This window comes from Stegodyphus dumicola, chromosome 3, assembly GCF_044657685.1.
Source record: "Stegodyphus dumicola isolate Sdum_Otavi_A_Nest chromosome 3, ASM4465768v1".
NCBI lineage: Eukaryota > Metazoa > Arthropoda > Arachnida > Araneae > Eresidae > Stegodyphus > Stegodyphus dumicola.
The window spans coordinates 260,492,492-260,517,175 of NC_140770.1; the positions used below are offsets into that span (position 1 = coordinate 260,492,492).

Here is a 24,684-nt window from a genome sequence, read left to right on the forward strand (position 1 = left end):
ACCATATGAGAAATTATTTTTCTCCTTTTGGTTCATTAATAATTTTATAATATTTAAATAAAACCTTATTTTATAAAAGCTGCTTTTAATACTTTTTATTTTTCAACAAAGTATATTATGGACAAAAGCATGCAAGAAAAAGGATTGTAATGGCAGAAAGAGGGGAAAAAATGAATTTGTAAATGGGGAAGGGGAGGGAAAAACGCTTCCGACGGTTAAATAACATAAAAATTGTGTTTTAAAAAAAAGGAAGGTCACGCCGCCACGACTGCGGTTTAAATCTATTGTATAATGATAAATACACAATTGCCTAATTATCCGTAAACCTGCATTGCACAATGTGATATAATTTCTCTTCCGTACGTTATCTCTAAAAGATATCTCTTCAATACGTCACGCTCCACGTGCATTATTGCTCTCATTATTATTGGAAGTGTTCCTTGCTTATTTGGCATATCTTCTATCGGTTGAACGAGGCATCACAGTTTTCGCTGACAACGATCTGTCTTTTGCGGCTGTTTTCCGTTTTCATTTCGGCCATATTCATATCCTGATCTTCTGTTAGTTCGTTTTTCCTCATGTGTAAAAAAAAAAAATGGTAGAGTTTCCAAAAGTTTTCGTCAAACATTTAGATGAGGATCAAGCAATGAAAATTACTTTTGTTTATGGAAATTCAGAATTACCCGATCAAAGTTTTTGTTTTCTGCGATCCGAAAACGAGAAATTAGAAGCAACTCTTTCACGGATACGAATTAAAATACAAAACTCAATTACACGGAAGATTTCCAAGGTAAAGAAAAAACACTTAAAGGATGAAGCAGAATTACCTTCTGTGGACGTATTGCTGATGAAAGATGGGGTGAGAATTGATGAGAACAAAAAGAACAATGAGGTATGGACTTCGCATATTCGAATGAAAATTAACGATTGTGTGTATGAAATATATGAAAATTTACCTGCAGTGACCGATTTGCATGCTCCAAAACGCATTATGGCTGGCTTTCCCGCGTATCCAAAAGTTATTTTAGAATCTTGTACAAAAGACGAAAGTGTTTTTAAGTGGTATATATCAAACAAACTTGATAAGCATCCTAAAACTAAAAATACTGATGTTACTAAATTGAAAAAGGAAAACTGGATCGAGGTATGGGATGGTTTCATTTATGTACCAAAAGAGAGTGATGTTGGCTTCAAATTAAAAGTTTCCTGTATTCCAAAGTATGGCGAAAAGACAGGAATAGAGGCAAATACGATTTCTGCAAGTGCTGTTCAACCAGGACCTGGTAGGTGCCCATTTGAAGATAGGCATGAATATACCAAAAAGCTGACTGATAAATTGAGGTAATTTACTTACTTTGTTTTACAAACAAGAACTATTCACGATTTTTCTTATATAAACAAGAACTATTCACAATTTTTCTTATATAAACAAGAACTATTCACAATTTTTCTTATATAAACAAGAATTATTCACATTTTTAAATCATAGCAATAGGTTTTGCAATTGATGTCTATTGGATTTACAGAATCTTTATGTAGATTCTTCATGGTTCATTAGCCCAAAGGGACACTTTACCCAGAAGGGCTATTAATTTCGTTTTGGCATTTTGCGTTGGTTCACTATAAACGACCTTTCACTTTTCAAATTGTTGCCACCAAATATTAGAGCCCTGCTTTATATTTAAAGAAATTAAATAATTTAAATAAATTAAATAATGAAAAATCTGCATGAATGTACGTATGTTTCTTGCACTGTGATAACACAACGGTACCAACAGACATCAAATTTTGAGTAACATAGTCCTCCACTCGAATATGGGCATATGGAAGCCCAAATTTGGAATTTGTTTTATTATCGATTTCATATTTTATAAAATTTTAATGAATTTTTGATTAACAAATATAACGATTTCAAATCAAGCAATATCAACACAGTACGGGGGGGGATATCACCAGCGCGCGAGATTATGTATCCGAAATTCTAAAGATATGCTTTTTTTAAATTGTTTTTTTGATATTGCTGTTGAACTGAGTTTTGTGGTTGAAGTACGAAGAACACGATATTTAATAAATAAAGGTAACACACAAAACGTTAAAAAGAAGCCTCGTAATATAAAATGTGAAAGCTTTCAGATTTTTAGCCCAAAGGGCGTTAGCCCAGAAGGGCTATCAATCTTCTTTTGGCATTTTGCGTTTATTCACTATAAATGTCAGTTCACTTTTCAAATTGTTGCCACCGAATATTATCGCCCTGCGTTATATTCAAAGGAATTAAATAATGAAGAATTTGCATAAATGTATTTATGTTTCCCACATTGTGATAAAGCAATGGTACCTAGAGCCATCCAATTTTGAATAACGTACGTTTCCACCAGAATATGGGCATCTGGAAGCCCTAATTTAGAATTTGAAGTTTGTTTTATTATCGATTTCAACTATTTTTTGATTAACAAACTCAACGATTTCAAAACGAGCAGTGTCAAAACTGAACGGGGAAAAAAATTATCTCTAGCGCGCGAGACTGTGTATCGGAAATTCTAAAGATATTCTCATTTAAAAATTATTTTGCGATATTGCTTGTTGAATTTAATTTTTATGGTTTAAGTGCGAAGGACACAATATTTAATAAATAAAGGTAACAAACAAAAGGTTAAAAAAATGCTTTTGGGTGTAATGTAAAATCTGAAAGCTTTCAGAAATTTTTTTTCATAAATTTTATGTATTTGGCTCTCTTGCTTTTGATTTTGGCTTGCGATGATAATAGCCTAAAACATAGCATGAATCTTAAGATAATAAGAATTATAAAGTATTTCTCCCGCTTTCCTAGCGTGCCTTCATGGTGTAGTGGTTCTGCACGCTGGGCCGGTATTCCAGAGGTCCGTGGTTCGGTTCCCGGCGAAGAAGGCGAATGTTCATTTTTCATCTTTCCTGCTCCAAAAAAATACCTAATGTCTCTATAGTGGCACCCGAACTAAAAAAAAGGGTATTGGATGATGATTCTCCTCACCTAGGACTCGGTGATGGGATCCCCTAAAAACCCCAGTCGCCCTTTAAAAGGGAGGAGTATATAAGGCATTTCTCCCGTCTTCCTAGCGTGCCTTCGTGGTGTAGTGGTTCTGCACGCTGGGGTGGTATTGCAGAGGTCCGTGGTTCGATTCCTGGCGAAGACGATTGCTCATTTTTCATCTTTCCTACTTCCAAAAAATACCTAATATCTCTACAGATTCATGCTATGTGTTTTAAATCTAAAAAGAAATCATAATTTTTATACTGATTGATGATTGCTAATGTTTTTATTCCAGTTTGCGATTTGTGTCATACAACATTCTAGCTGATTTGTACGCCGACTCTGACAGAGCTCGTAATCAATTATTTCCATACTGTACTGCTGAAGCTTTGACACTGGAGTATAGAAAGCAGCTGTTTTTGAAAGAAATATTAGGTAAGGAAACATTACTCAAATTTAATTTTCATATTGGCATACATATTTTAAATGAATGATTGAATACAAAATAAATATAATTTTGTGTGTTTCCTAAAATTTACTCAATTCTTCTATGCAAAAACATTTATTAGCTGATTTAAAATTAAAACTAGTAGCTGAAGTCAGTGCATTTGGGTTCGAATGTCAGGGCGAGTTTCATGCTATTTTTCATAATTTGTTTTTTATGTGTACCATAAACGCGAGATATTTCCATTAGAAAATCTTCCACATAGGCATCTTTTCAATAAATAATATATATGTGGAGATTATTAGCTTTTTTTTTCAGGACAGGAAACTTTAAAAATCTACTGGGCTGTCTCTAGGATTGAAACCACGGATCTTCCATTTGATAAGTAAGTGTGCTAATCATTTATACACGGCAGCGTGCACGATGAGATGCGATAATTTCTTACATTCTCCACCACTCGGATAAAGCACGAGATCTAGTCGATTAAATCGAGGTTATGACGAACTGTTGTCCACCACATCTTAATTCGAACTTCTCTGTGAAGAATTCCAAACTTTTCGAAGCCGAGAAATGGGAAGCGCCGACTATGCTCTCACCGGAATTCGAAAATCTCTAAATTAAAACTAATGGGAGTATTGTTGGTGGTATTGAGTTTATCAAAATATTTTTATGATATAATAAGAAGTATTTCTGGTCAGTCATAAATAGTTTAATTTTCGTTTTGACTGCAAAAGGTATTTTGCATTCTTGACCATTAATCTGAGAATTAAATGCATATTTTATAATATACTGGAATTATTTTTCATAATATTTGTCAACTACCTTTTGGTTAATAAATATTTTTAATTTACTCTTAGGATTTCATTACACTTAACTGAAATGTTGTGAATGAATTACCTTTTCACGTAAGATCTCTAAATTACATTTTCTCTTTTCCTATTTGGTTTCCCTTTAATTTATTGCACCCATTGTAAATGGGATTACGGCAAGGTTTTTGTCATTCAGGAGTCGCATGTTGCCATATTAGCAAAAAAAAAAAAAAAAAAAAAAAAAAAAAAAAAAACTCTACGTTAATTCATATCGCACTTCAGAAATCCTAATCATGTTAATTTTATTTAACTCAGTTCTTGCTTTTCCAACTAGCATTCAAGAAATTGATTTATTGTTTTTCCAGCTAGCGTTCAAGAAATTGATTTATTGTGTTTCTTGGAAATTGCTGAACATTTAAGACATGGGTAATCGTATCTTCAGTTTTATATCTTGTCGTAAAAGAACCAGAATCAGCAAAATCGGTTTTAATCTTTTCTCTCTCTTTTCCAATTTTTACTTCCTTGTACAAAATAAAGAAAATATTGTAATCGCGAAAAATTTCGGATAGCATGTTTCAACGAAAATATCCATTTTGATCGCTGTCTAATCCATTTGAATGAGTTTTTGCGTGGTATGTGTACATAAGGGAAAGAAGAGTATAAAGGCCTCTTCTTTCCAAAACAGATTGTAAAATAGATTTAAAGTGGATTAAGAAGACAATTTTTTCGTGACGTATGTATGTATGTATGCATTCGAAAATAAGTAGCCGTAGAATGCTGAAATTTTGTGTATGGGACTGCTATGACATGTAGTTGCAAACCTCACTTTTTCGTTACAATCGACGGCAAATGTGTTAAAGTATATTCTCACCCTGTTGTCCGGCTCGGTGAGTTCAATACTTTTATTCTTATATATTAGTAAACTGTGCATTTTTGCTTTAAAAGTGGTTGAATCTTGTTCTTATATTCCGGTTAACATTTTTATGCATTTAGTTAATCTGCATGCAATAGTTGTAGAATTATCAATAATTTAAAAAATTAAGTGGCGCTAGGCCTAACAAGGCCGCCATTTGTTTATATTTGAAACTCTTAGTAGAACAGGGAATTAAGTGTGTTGGTGCACTAAGTAGAGTGTCTTTTTGCCCAGTGAGAGCAAAAGTCAACTTTCAACTTTGCGCACCGTAAACTTGGTCTTCCTGCCCGTTGAACGAATTGCTGCCATTCATATTTCATAAATATTTTAATTTTAAGTTTCAATTTTTTTTTTTTTTTTTTTTTTTGGGTAATTGCTTTAACGGAGCAAAGAATCAATTTTGTCAGCTGCTTTGAAAACATTTAGGGACATGTTCGGTACTTCCAAGCGCAATTTATTTACTTTATTAAAATATTGGATAGTTATGCAAGTCCTTAAAGCTATTTATCACTATTAATTTTCAAGCTCATTTGAAATGGGTGGCCTCCCAAAACGTGCTTGGCACAGACGCTAAACCGGCTTTATTTGTCCCCAAGCAATTTCTTTTCTGTGCAATAATCGACTTAATAATTTACCTTTTTTTTATGTAAACAACACTTCACAATTTTGCATGTTTAAAAGATACACAAGTTGAAACCAAAGCTCCAACGCTCAAAAGCTACATAACCGACTTGATTTTTCACTAAATGCCGAAAATACAGTAGTCGTCTACGAGACAGTTGTTATAGAACAAGAAAGGGAATGCTTAGATATGATGCATGTGGAATTAAATAATATGAACAAATATCGACGGAATTACCTACGATATGTTAGATTTCTTTGAAATACATTTCGGACAGTAACCATTCACATCGAATTAGCCAAACTGATTTCCTTTCTGATCAATGTCGAATTTAAATTTTTTGTATTTTGATTTATATCAGCATTTATTATAATATCTTATTACTGATAATGCCGCAGAGACGGGATAGTGGTTAGGGAAGCCTACTGCGGTACCGAAGGGCCCGAGTTCGAATTCCAGAGAACTTATGGATGTTTGTAAATGTATAGTGTTTTTGCAGCATGGGGGCACTCTAAATATATGGATAGCCGAAAGTCCTTTCGTGTGGATTGGAGGTAGGGAAGAGAGGTAGGAGACCCAAGAAACAATCCCCCCCCCGCGGTGCTCTCCTTCAAAATTGCAGTGGAAATAGAAGTCCAGTCTCCCATGAAATTCATGAGCAAGCTAACAACAACAACACTACTGAGAATTGCTTCGCGTACCCCTCACGTGCCTCCCCCGGGGATTAATTATTTAATTAACGTATTTCCACATATATATAAATGGATGCTTTTAGATATCTTCAAAATTTCCAAATGAGCAAAAAATGCACAAATTATTTGATGTAAAACATTTTTACACTACAATACCATAGTCTTTACACTATAGTAACCAAATATTCCATGTAAAACTATTCACATTTAGTTTGATATCATCTTCACAATTAATCTGATGAGATAGATCAGGTCAACCTCTGCAAATATACCGAATTTTCTCCTCTAGCTTTCCAGGGCCAGGTTCTGAAAATTTAAAAAATATTTGCGTAATTTTCAATTTTTCAGTACAGTTAAAGAACGAGTTCACTTAAATTTTGAAATGAATTCATCCACGTAGTGCTTGTTTTAGCCTTACTAACAAATACAAGCTTCTTCAAATTACCTGCGAAGGTAACTCCGAACATTTTCCTTCTAATTCTAACTGTTGAACTTTATACCAGCCTACCGACCAATCATAGCGAAACAAACACGGACTGACATTCAGCGTATGACTTCAACGACTCTGTTGCACATCCACCTTTTCTAATTATTTATGGATGATTTGAGACCTAAGGAGTAACACAGACAACAATAGCAAAAGGCGAGATTTTAAGTTACAAGGAATTCAAAATGAATATGATTTATATTCTAATGTTAACATTATTATGTATTCTTACTGGAATGCAGGTTTGTTATTGTGATAGTTACCTAGAGCTTAACCATGATTACTTTTCATTTGTTATGGTCATAGTGTAATTGTGTCCTTCGGAATTAAATTATTCGCATAGTAATTTGTCATAATTTCTATACTGGTGTTCAAAATTAAAAGAATTTTAACATTTAATCGATTTTCTGCAGAACTCATGCACAGGTTTTAATGAAATTCGGTATGGACATACAGGGCCGGATTTACGTATAAGCTACACAAGCTATAGCTTAGCCCCCCAATTATAGTATAAATAATATTAAAATATATTATAAAAGACTTTATATCTCAAATAGCCCCATATCTCAAATAGCTTAGGGCCTTATCCAGTGCTTAAATTTCGCCGGAGCCCTAAATAAGATGAGCTCCGGTACTTCTTTTTATAAAACTGAACCACAATTAAAAAAAAAAAAAAAAAAAATAGAATTCCTAATGTTTTAGTTTAACAATAAGCAGACCTTACAATACTCTATTTCCCTAGAAATACGAACTCATGAGAACATGAGACGTCCAAGTAAAGTCCCCTCACTCACATGCGGAAACCTTTCCCTTTAAGAAGGGCAATAAATTTGGAGGAGTTTGTTTAGAAACGCGTAAGTTTCTCCCCATGCCATAGTATCTAGTTTATTGTTATCGATGCTTATAGTTAGTTATCCTCGCAGGAAGGAAAATTTGAGTTCTTAAATGTGCGCTAAGTGACAGCGAGTACAATAAGAGTGAAATATTGACAAAAACTGCTCAAGCACGTCCTATACATCGTCTTCCTACAGTATCCACTAATGTGTGTGTGTGGGGGGGGGAGCGTAACCAGCAACTTTACATTCATCCTTAGAAGTCAGATTCAGGACTCATTTTACCCTAACATACATCTGCTTGATGGCTATAATTATATCAGCAGAGAGCCGCGGTCAAAGAAAACGTTCTCTCTCACCAAGATTCCCCTCATTTTTTGTTTCCACCCACTCATACCCCCATTCTGTTTCGCCCTGGAATTTTCATCAGCTATACTTTAAGTATACAGGGCTGACCGAACAGGACGGCCACCTATGTTACTTGAATACCGGTAACCTTCTTGTAATAAAAATCCTCCACAAAATGGTCTCTTCCATAAGAATGCTTTGCCATACTTAATTCATCTAGCCTAGGTCATAAAGATTATTACTATTTTGCGTTGAATATTTGATTTTGTGTGATGTGCAGGGAGATAAATGTGCGAATAATTATATATTTAGAAAAATAAGAAGGAGGAGGAAAGGAATTATTCTGCTTGCGATGTAGATGTAACTACGTATAAATATGAATTATAATGCTACTTATTTTTGATATACAGTTAAAGATAGGTCATGTATAACTCAATCTAGTTCTGCACAAATAGATTCGGTTATTAGATTGCAATTAAGGCAAAGCTGCAAAGTATACAAAGAACTACTATTTGCCGCTTATGGAAAGAGAGCCTTTCGTGAAGGATATTTATATTCTAAAGGAAATTAACCTAATTATACTACCGATGACGAGATCAAGTGAAAGCCTATTCAGTAAAGATAACCCAGGAAGCATTTCGCGGCTTTAGCCTTTCGATTGCTAGCCAGCGACAACTACAGATCATATCTAATCATTGAACTATTTAGTTAGAAAGATAAACTAAAATCTGGGAATCGGCAGAAAATATTAATTTGTTTACTGTTTTGTTTTGGTCAAGTTTAATATTTCTTCTTCAGGAGAATCGCAATTCAAATGAAATCCATCCGAAATGAGAAATAAATATAAAATTACGTTTTGATAATAAATGTTTTAAATCCAGTCAAAGTATGATTGCTTCATTATTCATTTTTGCAATTTTACAGGCTACAACGCTGATATTATTTGTCTACAGGAAGTGGATCAGAAAGTTTTTCATGACGATCTAGTTCCTGTCTTGTCAACGACTGGTCTCAAAGGCACATTTAATAAGAAAGGGGGTCATGTTGCTGAAGGATTAGCATGCCTCTATCGGATTTCAAAATTTAAGTAAATATTATAGAACAAATATAATTTGAATGAAATACATGAATCTAGCATATTGTATGATTAACTATACTTACCGTAACTCTACTAACTGAAATTTCTTCATAAACCTGGCTAAATATAATGCAAAATACAACAAAACTGAAAAGTAGCTTTTTATTTGATTGAGCTAAAAAATAAATTATTAAGCATTTCCAGTCATTTCATTAGGAAGAGAATGTAGTTTGATAGTTATAATTTAGGAATAATTAATATAAATAGTGTTACGAATTTTTGTACATATGTAAATAATTTTAGCGAAATTATCTGTGAAAGTGTAGCATTTTTACTTCCTTGTACGAAGTAAAAAGGAAGTATTGTAATCGCGAAAATTTTCAGGCAGCATATTTCAACGAAAATATCCCATTTTGACCTCTTTCAAATGCAATTTAACGATGTATTTCTATGATATCTGTATGTAAGGACAGAATAAAACACACCTTTCCTCCAAAAAAATTATAAAACTGCTTTAAAATGAATTCTGAAGAGAATTTTTCGTGGCGTCTGTACGAACGTATGTACGTACGTATCTCGCATAACTCAAAAACGAGCAGCCTCAGAACGTTGAAATTTTGTATATAGGACTGCTATAACATGTATATGTGCACCTCGTATTTTGGTTGCAATCGGCCGCACCAAACGTATATAAATATATTTATATATATATCCACTCTGTTACCCGACTCAGTGATCTCAGTTTCTTTACTCTTATATGTTTGTAAATTGTACATTTTTTGCTTTAAAAATGATTGAATTATGTTGTTCTTATCTTCCGGTTAAGGGTTTATGCCTTTAGTAAATCTGTATGCAATATTTTTAGAGTTATCAACAATTTTAAAGTTGCTTAAGTGCCGCTAAGCCTAATAATTTTTTTAATGGCGGCCATTGCTTGTTTACATTTGAAACAGCAGGATAGTGGATTTGTTGCCAACAATTTTAAAATTGTTTAAGTGCCGCTAAGCCTAATTTGATGGCGGCCATTGCTCTTGTTAACATTTGAAACAGCTGAGTAGCGGATTTGTTGCCAATCTAGAGAAACTTAGCCTCGCAACAACAAAGATAACGCCTTCATTTATTATTTAAATCATGCTTAATCCTTTCTGGAATTTTTTCGAGGAAATAAGCGTTTAAGATTTACTTCGTAATTTTTAATACAGTACGTATTTTTGCCTTGTCGCGAAGTGAAAACTTAATTAATTGAATGAGAAATACTCAATCGTCTGTGAAAAACTGTTTCTTTTTTGTTTTGTTTGCTTAATTTCTTTTATACATAGTTCTAGCTTTATTATAGTATTTGAATAGAACATGTGGCAACGATTAGATAATTCTTTAAATGATATAAATTTTGTGCATTCTGAGTTATAATATGAACGAAATATTTGAACTGTTAAGTAAACCTAGCGCCAGAGTGTCGCTATGGTAAACAAAGTGAATTTTAAAGAATGCATTTATTCTATTGTGGTTTATGCGCTGTCGTCGAAGTCGGTTTAATTCAATCTAATAAGTTTAAATGAAATGCAAGAAAAAATGCGTATAATTTAATATTCTGTACAAGGAAGTCATGTGGTGTACACATCAGATTTTTTTACATAATGTAACATGACATGCTTGAAAGAGACGATGCTATGCCAGAAAAATAAAAATACAGGGGAAGTCTATTTAATATTGAGTAAATGGCTTATCTTATTAAATTGGCGAGATATCGCCAAGCTGGTGATGGTTTTCGGCGACCAATTTTTATCACCAAATTTAGCGATGGATCACCAAAAGTCGCCAAACTTGGCGACATTTTGGTCTGGTTCTGTATGTAATTGGTATTGTAATTGAATAACTGCAATTAATCTCTATATCTAACTAATCGTATCCGACCCTTATCAGTAATTTCGAGAAGTGGAAGGTACTAGAGATTTCTCGGCGGCCGCAAGAAAGCTATATAAAACCGGAGAGTGGAACAACTCATCAATTTTTTCTCAGTTGTTTAGTTCAGCGTGATTTCGGAGTATTGAGATATCTCCGTGTGAGTTTAGCTCTTTAGATGCGCTTTGCATTACGTTGTGCTTCAAGCTGCGTTCAGACGGTGGCGTAAAGGGCATAGAGGCATAGTCATAAGGGCATAAAATACGGGAGTTCTGTTCACACATGCGAGAATGGTGTGTAAGCTGGGGCCAATGAGAGAAACTAAATTTGCGCATGCGGGGATGTGTCTACAACTTTCCCGTGCTGTTCTCCTGCGCGACTGGTTTCCCGCGTTCGCTCTGCTTGTTTTGTGACAACGAAATCTTCTGCATAAAGCCGCTTTGTTTTAGCTTCGCTCTGATTGGTCGACGCTTATCACAAACTCTGCGTAAAGTTGAAAACTTTGAATCCTATGCCACGAGCCCTAAACCAGATTTTGTGTCGTAGCACAGCCTTGGCAACAGAGTTTGGCTTTAACCACTTATGCCCTTTACGTCCTCGTCTGAACGCAGCTTAAGATTCTTAGCAGTTTGAAGTGTAACTACTTATTGTGCTCTGTGACACCGAGAAGAACTAAACTAGTATTTTTGTGGAAAGTTCCAGAACCGTGAAGTGTTCCTTTTGGTGAAATAAATTGTACCAACCTGTCATCGGTTCTGCGTGTATTCAGTATATTATGAACCCATAACATGCAACAATAGAATGCAATACTATAAGTTGCCAGATGTGGGCGCAGCCAGACGCATCTAACCAAACAAGTTGGTCTTATGGTCATAACAGGCCACGTCAATAGTATAAGGTATTTTCTCCCTCCTTCCAGCACGCTTTTGTGGTGTAACGGTTAGCATACTCGGCGCGTATTCAAGAAGTCCAAGTTCGAATCCTGGCGAGGGCATTGCTCATATTTTCATGTCTCCTGCTTAAAAAAATCCTAATAATTCTATAGTGGCGCTCTAATTAAAGGTTGGTGGATGATGATTCTTCACCACCAGGATTTGGAGATTGGGTCCCCTTCTCAGGACGTCCTTTAAAAGGGATGTAGTTTCTCCGTCATTCCAGCATGCCTTCGTGGTGTAGCGGTTAGCACGTTTGACGCGTATTCGAGAGGTCCAGGTCTAAGTGCCGGGGAGGGAATTGCTCATTTTTCATGTCTCCTGCTTTAAAAAAATTCTAATTACTCTAATACAAGGAGTGCTACTAGGCTCCAAATAAAGGAGGAAAGCAGGACAATCTTTGTCCAATATTTTTTATTTAAATCATTTGAGTCAGAAGAATACATTCTCATGAATATATAGTACACAAATATTAAAATTAAAAAACTTTCTTGTCTTTTAAATATTCAAATTTGTTAAAAGCTTTCCCTGAGTTTGTCTTTACAAAAGCAAGAATGCGCAAAACACTGGAAAAATTACTCTCATCTTGCATCCCGAAACAAGGCTAATTACCTCTTCCGTTCGAAAAGCGTATATTTATACAGACACCTGCTTATCCTGATATTTATGCTACTCGTATTAAAGAAATATACAAATATATAATTGTGGATAGTTCAATGGTAAAAACTGCCGCAACTGGACCGCAAAATTGGAAATGACGACATTTTAAAAAGTGTTTACACTATGGTTATATTTAATCAACGCCTACGACAAACGAGAGACCACCAGCGACCGAGCAATAAAGCCACTGATTACTGCTAGTTTGACGGAGGTTCGATTCCAGATGAGAGGGTTGGCTGCATGAGCATGTATTGGTGATTTTCCCAACGAATGCATCTCTTTCGTTAGCCCTCGCATGCTTTGCTAAAATGAAAGAGGAAAACAAGATAAAGTGATCAAATAAACCAACCTACGACAGATGATTACCATATTTACTCGAAAATAAGACGCTTTATTTGGCTACATATTTGTTTTAAAACTTGATTAGGTCTCATAATCGGGTATTTTGATAAATGAAACATCTGCTGTTTAATTATTAATAAATAAATATATAACGACATATACCTTTTCAGACTAATTGAATCGCATGCTATAGTATTAAGTCAATCCGTAGAAGCAGAACCTTCTTTGCAAAAGATAGCATCCAAACTTAAAGAAAACCAAAAGCTAAAGGAGAAGTTTATGAAAAGGACTACATCTTTACAAGTTAGTAAAAGTTAACTTATTACTATGTATCATTTAGTGTTTTTGTAAATCAGCTTTTGAATTCATTGTTATTTAAGTTAAAATAACACGCTGAATAATGATTATTGAAGAAGTCAAACAATAAGAATCGGCATCATATTTATAAATTTTCCAGGACTAATTTCGATGGTTTAACTACAAAACCATCTTCCTCAGCTGCCAAATTGCAAATGAACGAGGTAAGATAACATAAGAACGGCTGGACAGGAGTTAAGGTACTGGCGTCATCTATTGATGAAACAAGAAATCTAAAACATAATTTCCTTAAAGGTTGAAGGTAAAGATAGATTGAAATTAGGGTCATAAACTAAAAGAGAAAAGATTTTTTTTTGAATTTGAAACGCTTGTAAAAATCTAATTCACCAACAGAAGATGGTTTTTGAATAATTTTGGCTGCAGAAAAATGGAAAGTGCGATTTTCGGCCCAACAGTGCTGGGCAACAGCGGATTTCTGTGTTTCCTTTTTCTTAACATATGCCTCGTGTTCTTTACGCGAAATTTTAAGGCTGTCTTATTTTGACCAATATAAATTAAACCACGTTGGGAAGGAATCCTATAAATACCTCAGGAATTTTTATCCAGAATGGTGATCTTATGTATAAAACTGGAAATCTCACCTTGTTCATTTGCACTTTGGCAGCTGAGGAAAATGGTTCTGAAGTTAAACCATCGAAACTAATCCTGCAAATTTACAAATATAATGTTGATTCTTGTTGTTTGACTTCTCCTCAATAGGCACTGTTATTTGTTTATTTACATATAAAGTATTAACTGGAATAAATTATACTTTAAAAATATTACAGAAAACTAACACATGTCTAGATTAAGCTATGCAATCTTTAAATAATGCTTGCAATAAATACAAAGAAACTACGAAATGAATCTGAACTAATTTTAGCAGAATTGAAGCAAATGGCCGAAAACTGGGATATTACATAAGAATTTCTAAAGCAAGAGACAATATAAAATGTCATTTTGATGAGTTTTTGACATATCATTCACTATCGTGAAGAATATTTTTAAGTATTTTATTGCATTTTAAACATTACTTTAGCAAAAATAAATTATTGATATGACAAATTGATTTGGTTTTTAGAATCTTGTTATATAATCCATGTTATAGAAACCGAACTAATACAAAAATCAAATGTGACCATTTAGTAGATATTTATTCTGAAATACAGGGTTATCAAAATTAAACTTCCCCAACTCAGAAGTCTGTGCAGAGTGTTGTATGGGCCATAATGTGATGAAATTTTAAAAAACAGATACTTCAGATCGAGATTTATTACACAAAAAAAATTAGTACAAGAAGTTGCCGATAGGTTGCGCTGTAACACTAGTAATGTGCATATTGCAGCAACGTGATTTGCAGAAATAAAGCTTCTGCGCAACATATCCAAAAGACGAGCCCTACAAAAGTGGAAGACAGGCCTTGCACAGGCAATTGTTTCCAGCTCGATGATGCACAATGGCGACTTTGAAAGACAAAGCTCTGTTAGTGAAACTTTTCTACCAGAATGACGAGAACTCCTGTGCTGCGATAAGAGCATTCCCTCAGCTTAAGATCTTACGCCGAGGACCAATGACACCACGCGCTCTACGAGACATGATGAAGAAGTTCGAAAGAACGGGACAGCTGAGAATTTTACGAGGTAGAGGACGACAGGTTGTGGAATCTGCACGCGCAGAAGACGTTACTTCGGCTGTCGTGGACCCCACTAGAGCCACATGGTGTCAGTGTGCCAACTGTTTCTCGTGCTGTTGATATGCCCTATACGACCGTCTGGCGTGTGATGCGTCGAATCCTCGGTTATTTTCCTTGTAAAATCCATAGTCGTCATCAGCTGTCCGACGGGGATCCTGTAGTTCGGGAAACATTTGCGTTGCAGTTCCTTGCCAGAATGGAAGTCAATGCTGCTTGGCCGTGGAACAACCTTTGGACGGATGAGGCCCGTTTTCACCTAAATGGTCAAGTGAATACGCACAACTGCCGCATTTGGGCAAGTGAAAACCCGCGCGCAATCCATCAAGTGCCCTTGAACCCTCCAAAGGTATGGTGCGGTTTCACTGCAACATTCGTCATTGGGCCTTAGTTTTTTGAAGAGGTGACTCCAACAGGGTTCAGAACCTGCTCTGTCACAAGACATGTTGACAACGTTTGTGATCCCTGAACTGCAACAACGTGGCCGCCTCCAGGACACGATATTTATGCAGGACGGTGCACCTCCCCATATTCTTCGTGGCGTTCAACAGGTGTTACGGGCAACTTTTACCGATGCACGTGTGATCAGCCGCTGTTTCCCTACAGCTTGGCCTCCCCGCTCGCCTGATCTCACGCCATGCGACTTTTGGTTATGGGGATTCTTAAAGGATCGGGTCTACCGAGAACACCCAGCAACCTTGGCTCATCTGAAAGACGCAATTATTCGACATGTTCGTGGAATTAATGTGGACTTACTGCGTTCCGCTGTGGAACACACTACTTTGTGAATGGAAAGAGTTGTGGAGAACCACGGCACACATATAGAACATCTGTAGAATGTCTTGTTGATCTACAGCGCCACCTATCGGCAACTTCTTGTACTAATTTTTTTTGTTTAATAAATCTCGAGCACATGATCTGAAGTGTCCGATTTTAAAATTTCATCACATTATGACCCATACAACACTCTGCACAGGCCTCTGAGTTGGGGAAGTTTAATTTGGATAACCCTGTACTTTTGCCGGAATTCACTTTAAAATTTATAAACACACTACAATTGTGTAAAGATAACCTTAGTAAAAATTTGATCATTCATGAATTTAGCAACTTAAATGTTAAAAAAACACAGATCACTGGAGAGCAACTTCTGTGAATTGCATACAATTTTGTAGCATTTTTTAATGATTCTTTGTACCAGTTTGCTGCAGTAGAAAAATTGTTTTCAAAGATAAAAATCATTAAAAATTACACCAAAAATACGACTGGACAAACATGATTAAACTTTCCTTCGCTTTTTGCCATCGAGCATGAAGAGGCAAGTAAAATGGAGCTGAAAAATATAATAATTCTTTTTTTTCAACAAAAGCACGCACATAGCTGCTTTAATTATGTTTCTCAGAAATCTATTCATTGAAATTTTATTGTATAACATTGATATTCATTGTATAACTTGATTAGTATTTTTTCTTCTTTTTAATTAGTTATGTTTATTAAGATTGTTTCTGTGTGGTTTTCTTGGTTAATAAATTTTCTTTATTATTAAATTAATCTTGGAATGAGTAAAACATTGAATAAAATTGAATTACTTGATTAAAATGCAGTTTCAATTCATAATTATCTATTCTAATATGACATTTAGTATATAAGTATACACATATTTAAATTTATCCTAAGGAACAAAATGTTTAATTATGCCAATTGAGTGGATGATTATTATAGTTCTCTCTCAAAATTACAGTTGCTCTCACTATTTAAATACAAAATAATTTCCATCATGATAAAGGTTGAAGGAAGCAACAGAAGATACAAAAAAGAATTAACATAAAATTTATGTGTTATGGTTAAAATAAACCTTATATTTTTAATTTTGGTTTATAGAAGTGAGTGACTCAGTTGCAGAATTTCATTTGACATTTTCTTAAAAGATTGTTAATTTTATCAAATATCTTAGTTATGATGAAAAGTGTAATTTAAAATTAATTTTAATATTATAATTTAATATATTCACCCTTGGAAAAATATTGATTAAAGTACGAACGTACATGTTGCACAATCATTGTCTTTTTATAACCTGAGACATTAAAAAATAAATTAGAGCAGAAACTTACACGCAGGTAATGTTTTATGCATGATAATGTAGATAGAAAAAAATCTTATTTAAGTGTCACAAGTAGAATATTCTTCAGCTTGATTTACTCTAAGAGAATATTACTTTAGATATAATAATATCAATATTATGATTTGCAAATTGTTATGAACTGGTTTCTGGGTTCATCAATGAAGGAAAAATGAAAAGGGACAAGAAAACAGATTAAGGAACTAAGTTATTGTCTTTAATTGATAATCTGATTCAGATACCTCACAAAAATGTATTATCATTCGCATTGCTTAAAGAAGAACCCTGGATAGAACCTTTTCCTTCATTGTTTGAATCATGCCCAACATTTTGAATGGTGCCCACCAGCGGCCGAGCAGTAAAGTCGCTGAACACTAGTAGTTCGGTCCGTGGTTCGAATCCCGTGAACGGGCTGGCTGCATGGGCGTTTTCGTGGTTTTCCCCATGTGTAACGTGTATACGAGCCAGTTTCCCTTAGAAAGTCCTCCACGAAGGCATCCCTCCCCTTAGGCAGATAGCCCTCGTGGGCTTTGCTAAAATTAAATACACCCACACACCATTTTGAATGAGTAAAATGCCACTTCTGGAAATCTCTTCAGACTGATTTGAAATGAGTCATTTCTAGTTAAAGCTGGGTGTTACCTCTTATATTGCTTAGACTGAAAGGGCTATAGATATTATTGAAATGACACACAGTTGAAATCTTTGATGTTTATATAATGGTAAATTTATAAATCACGTCAAAATTAAGCATGTGGTTGTTATTCACAATTGTTAATAATATTCTTTGATTAATGCAATTAGAAAGAATGTATGTTGTATGGAAACGATAATTTTCTAAAGAAAGAAATAAATGCATTACACATGCTTACAAAATGTTTGGCTTCTTATAAATATTCATATCCGTTAAATAGTAATAAGGGCTTCATATTAGCTGATGTATTTATGAATTGGTTAAAATATTCATAAAATTCTGAAATATCTTACTAACCATGAAGCTAATTTTTGTATATAAAGTGAATTCCTTTTCCAGTGTTATTATTTGTAGTATAAAATGAAATAAATTTAGTTGGGAATTTATAAATACAGTTTTAATACATTTATAATGTATTATTACTTAAATACATATAATGTATTTTATATATTTGTATAAAATGCAATATTAAGATATTACTTTACATTTTATTTGTTTATTCTAAATTTGAATTTGAATAGGAATTTTAATGCCTGAACAATAAAATATATAGATATATACATACACATATATGTATAATAAATTGGCATGAGGAGAGACTTTAGTAGAATCATTCACTAATAATCATAACTGGAAGTTGCTGTGTTATTGTTAATAACTGAAAATGTTGGGCATAACTGGTGGCATCTGACTAGATGTAATTTTTGAAGAATTGCAAAATCACTTGATAATCCAAACATACCTTTATTACTTGTTGATTACTCTATGGCAGCGATTCTCAACCAGTGGTATGCAAAGAAACAAAGTAGTTTTAACTATTAAATTATAAATCTTATGAAGAAAAAGAACAATTGATAAAAATTTCCTGTGATCGAACTCTAACTGAAGATTTAAAAAATAACACACGTTAACTTTTGGCTGAAAATAAAGCTATTAAATTTTTATTGCCTTAAGCTATTAAATTTTTATTGCCTTCTGGCACAATCTATTTTTGTGAACAAGTATTTATTTCATGTTATAGTTGAATAATAAATACAGAACAAAATTAAAAATGATCCTAATTTACGGTCCAGACCTAAAGACATTGATCTCTTTTAAACAGGCCCAAATTTCAAACTAAATTTTAAAATTAAGGTATAATAATTTAAGTTTTTATAATTAAAATGGTAACCAATTTTTAATCTAATATTTTTTATGAGTGCATATTTAATACAAAGAGCCAACAGGTTGTGAAAACGGCAAAATATTTTTTTATTGAGAAATTAAAAAAAAAAAAAAAAAAAAAATCATTGTAAAAATGTGGTGCTAAAACTTTTTCAATTTTGTTTAGATGATACGCATTAGTCGAAACTTTGAGAACCACAGCTCTATGGCATGGTATATACCAATAGATACAATCTGTACTCCACAATTTTAATTATAATGCATTCTATTTTTAATAATGAACAGAAGCAGCCGAACAAAAGATGTCCTTTAGTCAGCAAAAGAGAGTGCATAGATCGTGGAATGACGATGTATTGAAATGGTTGGGAAAATTTAAAGGTGTTTTGTCAATTTATTCCAATTAAGTTTAATTTGTTAATACATTTCCATCATATTTTTATATCTTACTAATTACTATGCACACACACATATATAAATGTATGTGCGTAATGTTTCACACTTTTACTTGCATTAAATTACTGCTCTTGTAAAGAATTACTCTCTAATTTTCCAGAAATTCTTTTACTATTAATATATACTTGTGTGAATCTTGAATTGAAAATCTAAGTTATTCACAACAAGATAACTGTAAAGTATTAAAAGATATATGGCTAAATTGTGTTTCACTAATTTAAAATTTAAATAGAAAAATCTAAATGTAGTATACTGTGCAATTTCAAGTAATGATAATTTAACTGATTATATTTTATTCTTTCAAATTTTATTGTAGGTTGTTCTTTTAGAAAGCTTGGATGCTCCTAGAAAAAAGATCCTAGTTGGCAATACTCATTTGTATTTTCATCCAAAGTCAAATAACATAAGGTTGATACAAGCTGCTTCATGCATTTCCTACTTGGAAAATTTACTCCAAAAATATCAAATTGAAGTAGCTAAATTTTATTTATTATATTAAAAAATGCTTAAGTGATTTGTAAATATGAGAAGTAGCATGCCTTAAATTTTTCATAATTTACTAAAATTATTTATTTTCTTTAGGATCCTCAATGTACTATAGCTTTAATTTTGAGTGGAGATTTCAACAGCTTTCCTAAAGGTGGTGTGTATAAATTTATTACAAAAGGTTACCTACCTAAGGACTGCTTAGACTGGAAAAGTAGTATGTATAAATAATCTGATTTTAATTTTTGAATTCATACTTTGTGATTAGTATTAACTCACTGGTCTTAAATTTCACTTAAATATGCATGAAATTATCCATCTCTTATCTAATAATGGAACAGGTTGATTCATCAGTCTTATAATGGCTAAATAACACTTCATGATATCTGATAACACAATCATCCTCATAAATCAAAGAAAAAATCATAAAGATTATTTTATTTGGAAACGTAGTTCTACAAATAAAAAAAGCAAATTATCTAAGTGTAATATTTAAAATACCAAATTCAATTGGATTGATTACAATCAAAAACAGGAAAATATCAACTAATATATCTGTCGCTCACAAGACATTATTGTGCTAAATATGTAACACATATTTTGATATATAGTGGACAGCCATAATGAAGGCAGTAATTTTATCATTGTGCGAATTTCCATGATTACTTTTGCTTGTGAATTTTAGTGCCTTTTCTAAGATTTTGTGAACATCAGATATTTATAAAGTTAAATAATTTTGTGCTATTTTTTTGTTAGAATTCCCATAAAAATCCACTGCAAAGCAACCCTACTCCAAAATCCACAAAAAAACTTTGATATACCGTAAGTCTTATAGCAATTTTAGAATCAAAGAATAGTCACATTCTGAAGATATGTAACAAAATCACCCTGTGTTACTTGTTAGCGTCAATAAACAATTTCGATGTTGAAGGTTCTTTTCTTTTTATTTCTCTCTCTCTTTTTAAATAAACATGCTACTTAAAACCTAATACATAAAAACACTGTCCATTTAAATGGTAATTTTAATTTAAAATAATTAGTGTTGAACATCTGTCCAAATTCCGTTGTTTTAATAAATGTAAATTTCAATTTGAAATGTATAATGCCAGGTAGAGACACAATTTCCCCAAGATGGTAACAGTAATTCTTGACTATAAGCTTTTCTTATGTAAATCCTAGCATAATAAGAATAGAAGAAAGTTTAGGAAATTTTTACTATTCAGACTAAGATTTTTGCTAGTGTGAACTTTGCTTTTTCTGCAGTAAAATTAATGCTATTATGTGTCAGTGTTCGCACAAAGTGTATTTCTTATACACACACACATATAAATATAAATATAAATACTCAAGATTATCGCATAAACATGGTCATATATTATTATACAAGTATGTTACATATGTAATAAAAATGGAAAAAATTCACATATGATTACATATGATGTCTCATGAACAATTTAATATAAGCTAATAAGTTATTAAATAGAATAATGAGGTATATTCTGCATTGTAAACTTCAGCAAACTAAGACTTTGTTGCAGGTACATGTATAATATAAATGCTGTTATCAGACAAATTAAAGAATATCATGTAATAAAATATGTAACACTGCAAAGACCTCAAAGCAAAACACTTGATAAGAATAATATATAAACTTTTTAAGCTACATGGTTTTAAAAATAAAAAGTAACTTTTATTTTTGATGCATTAAAAAATACTAAAATAGTGCTAAAAAAGAAAAAAAAACTACCCATTTCAATGTTCTTGTTTATATGGAATTAAAAATAAAATTGTAGGGCTGTTAAATCAAAACTATCAAGCAGAAATTTAAATGAATTGAATGTAATCATTTTTACATATGCCATTTATATACTAGTTGTTTTTCTCCAAAATTTTATTAATACAATTTGTGTATGTGCACTCTGTGTTTTCACTTCTAGTCCCATGTGTCAATGCTATGATAGCTTAAAAGTCATTTTTTGCTTTTTAGTGGATTAACTAAAACCACGTAACTAAAAAAAGCTTTTCATATATTTTATTTTATACTTTTCAATGCACTAAATGCAGGAAAATAATCCTTCTAATAAGCATAAAGTATGTATAATGTTGCTTCTGTTTCTCACAAGGTTTCCCAATTGTTCAGATGGTGTAAATTTACACTAATACTTAAACAAATACTACACTTAATACTACTACTTAAACAAAGACATGTAAAAAGAATTCAACACTACATGTATTTATACCGGGTGGTCATAAAAAAGTTCCTTAATATATAAACCCCTAGTGGGCCTGTAAGCAATCTCCCGATCTCACTTCAATAGATTTCTGGCTGTCTGAAATCTAAGATGTACACATCTTATCCATGAGATTTGCCAGAACTGAATGATGCCATAAAACATAAGTTGTACAAAATCCTCATGTAATGTTACATTTGTTACTGCTGTCAAAAATCTCAAACCTGCAATACATTATCATGTGTGAACGTGGGCACGTTGAAAACTTGTAATTTCAATAAATGTTTTAGTCCTCTCCTTTCTTGTGTTGTCATTGGTCCTTTACAATGCTCTTCTTTGCAAATGTTTTATGTTGATGACTATCATCATACATGTATCATTTCAGAGCCATTTATGGTTTTATGCACTGATGCCATTTATGCTTTATGCACTTATGCTTTTCAATGCATTGATCAATTTGTGCAGGAAAAAAAGAAAGGTTGCCATTCAAAATATTTTCACAGTAACCATAACTGTGAGAGCTTTGCCATTTTAAATCATCATAATCTCAAATGCATACCTTCAAATAACAATATCTGAAATTTAATTTTGATTGGCTGGGCAGATAGGCCGCTAAGGGTTTATATATCAAGGAAGTTTTTTTATGACCACTTTTATAATATAAAATCATGTGGAATATTATATTGCCATCACAAATACGTGTATCTGAAAAATTTGGGAGGGGGTAGGTATTTTGCTCAACATTAATTTTGAGATTTGAGGCAAACAAATAGAGAAAATAAGCTAAATAAAACTGCTTAAAACTGGAGAATCGGCTGGCTATTTTATCTCTCAACTCTCCTACAGATACTGGAATATCTTTATTTTCATATTTTCTTACGTTTGCCTTATTATGTGCTTGATTTCACATCAGATGAAATATTTTAAAATTTCACTAGACAATTTTTTCAGCATGAATACATATATACATGTATGCTAATGATATCGAAGTTCACAAACAAAGATAATTTTTAATGTTTAAAATATAAACCTTAAACATGTAGATGAAAACTTACTTTTATATAGCTTATATACATGAAATATGTTTTCAAGATGTATTTTGATACATGTGAAATTTTTGAATCAATACTTATACATATTATTTTTCCTGAAATTAGATCCCGAAGAGGAAGTTAAAGGTTTAGCTTTATCTCACTCGCTGCAACTGGACAGTGCTTGTGGGACACCAAAGTATACAAATTACACTGAGGGATTTGCTGGGTGTATAGACTATATATTTTATGAAAAATGTCGTTTTCATGTTTCTGCTGTTGTTCCCTTTCCAACAAATGAGCAGCTGACAAAATATAAAGCTTTACCCAGCAAAGTGTTCCCATCAGATCATATTGCATTAGTGTGTAGTTTAAAGTGGAAATAAAATAAATTATTAATTTTTTTCTTTCTTTATTTTCTTTTTATGTGGTTTAATATCAAAAAAATTCATTTCATCAGCTTTTCTAATGCTTGTAGCCACATTTGAAGTTGCTTGTGTTTCAAGGGCTGTAGTTTGTTCCAGTTTTATAGATGGTTTAATATCTGGAAAAAAAAATACAACTAAGAAATCATATGAATTATTATTACTGTAACATTTTTTTGGCCTATTACACCTATTGCTTTCAAAGAAGAAAAAAAAAAAAAGGGGGGGCAGTGAGAGAAGAGTTTCAGTTATAGTTCAGTTCAGTTTTCATAAACTACTATGATGAAAAGCAGTTTTTCTTAACTGAAAAATAAAATAATAATAAAAAAAGAATGGAAAATATATGCAGGGAAAAAAAGATTAAAATATATCTCCTGACATTTTAAAAATGAAGGAATGAAATGCTTATTGTTACAAGATTAAATTATTTTATGCATATTATATTCAGATATTTCTGTCCCAAGCTCAACCTTTTAGAGCAGAGGTAGCAACTTTTTTGTCCATAAGAGCATTTTCTACAACATCTGTTCGACTGTGGGCACAATTTACATTTTTAAGATGAATTTATACTTGGATAAAGTTAATAACACAGACACATAATTAAAAAAATATTTAATTAAAAAATAAAACTTAATGTATAAAAATTATTGTTTTTATTCTCATGTAAAATAATTATTAAGTAATACATACAAAATCTACAAAGTATAAAAATTCTTTATAAAAAATAAAAATCTCATAAGCTCAGAATTGTTGATCTCCAGAAGACTTCTGAAATATCACCCAAACCAGCTGCATTCAAGTTCCACATGAGAGGTGAGACTCAGTGTTGTAATATTCTATTTGTAGAGATGTAGCTATATTTTTGTACTGGGTGTTTTAAAAATGATTAATTTACTAATTTTTTATCGAACAATTTGACAACCTTGCTCTTGAGGTGAACCAGTTCATTTCATTTTGAATTTCAGGT

At 32.7% G+C, this 24,684-nt stretch overlaps 2 protein-coding genes across 2 annotated transcripts in view; one reads left to right on the forward strand and one right to left on the reverse strand.

Annotated features, from left to right (window-relative positions):
* Positions 1 to 451: 451 nt before the first annotated feature.
* Positions 452 to 23,695, forward strand: LOC118196585 (2',5'-phosphodiesterase 12-like). Its single transcript, XM_035368057.2, has 7 exons — positions 452 to 1,341; positions 3,303 to 3,442; positions 9,081 to 9,243; positions 13,241 to 13,373; positions 19,861 to 20,016; positions 20,127 to 20,247; positions 23,419 to 23,695. The coding sequence occupies exons 1-7, from the start codon at positions 596 to 598 to the stop codon at positions 23,676 to 23,678; spliced, it is 1,719 nt and encodes a 572-aa protein (XP_035223948.1). The 5' UTR covers positions 452 to 595; the 3' UTR covers positions 23,679 to 23,695.
* The window catches only part of nclb (PWP1 homolog no child left behind), a 55,376-nt gene continuing 54,376 nt past the window's right edge, over positions 23,685 to 24,684 (reverse strand). Inside the window, exon 15 of the mRNA XM_035368068.2 lies at positions 23,685 to 23,836. Coding sequence (XP_035223959.1) covers positions 23,688 to 23,836 — 149 coding nt within the window. The 3' untranslated portion in view covers positions 23,685 to 23,687. The remainder of the gene's footprint in view (positions 23,837 to 24,684) is intronic.

What these genes read in the sequence shown, in the direction of transcription:
- LOC118196585 (XM_035368057.2), top strand. Translation starts at nt 596, where the DNA reads ATGGTAGAGTTTCCAAAAGTTTTCGTCAAACATTTAGATGAGGATCAA. An exon ending in AAGCTGACTGATAAATTGAG is followed by an intron (nt 1,342 to 3,302) that starts GTAATTTACTTA and finishes TTTTTATTCCAG; the next exon opens with TTTGCGATTTGTGTCATACA. An exon ending in AAAGGACTACATCTTTACAA is followed by an intron (nt 13,374 to 19,860) that starts GTTAGTAAAAGT and finishes ATTTTATTGTAG; the next exon opens with GTTGTTCTTTTAGAAAGCTT.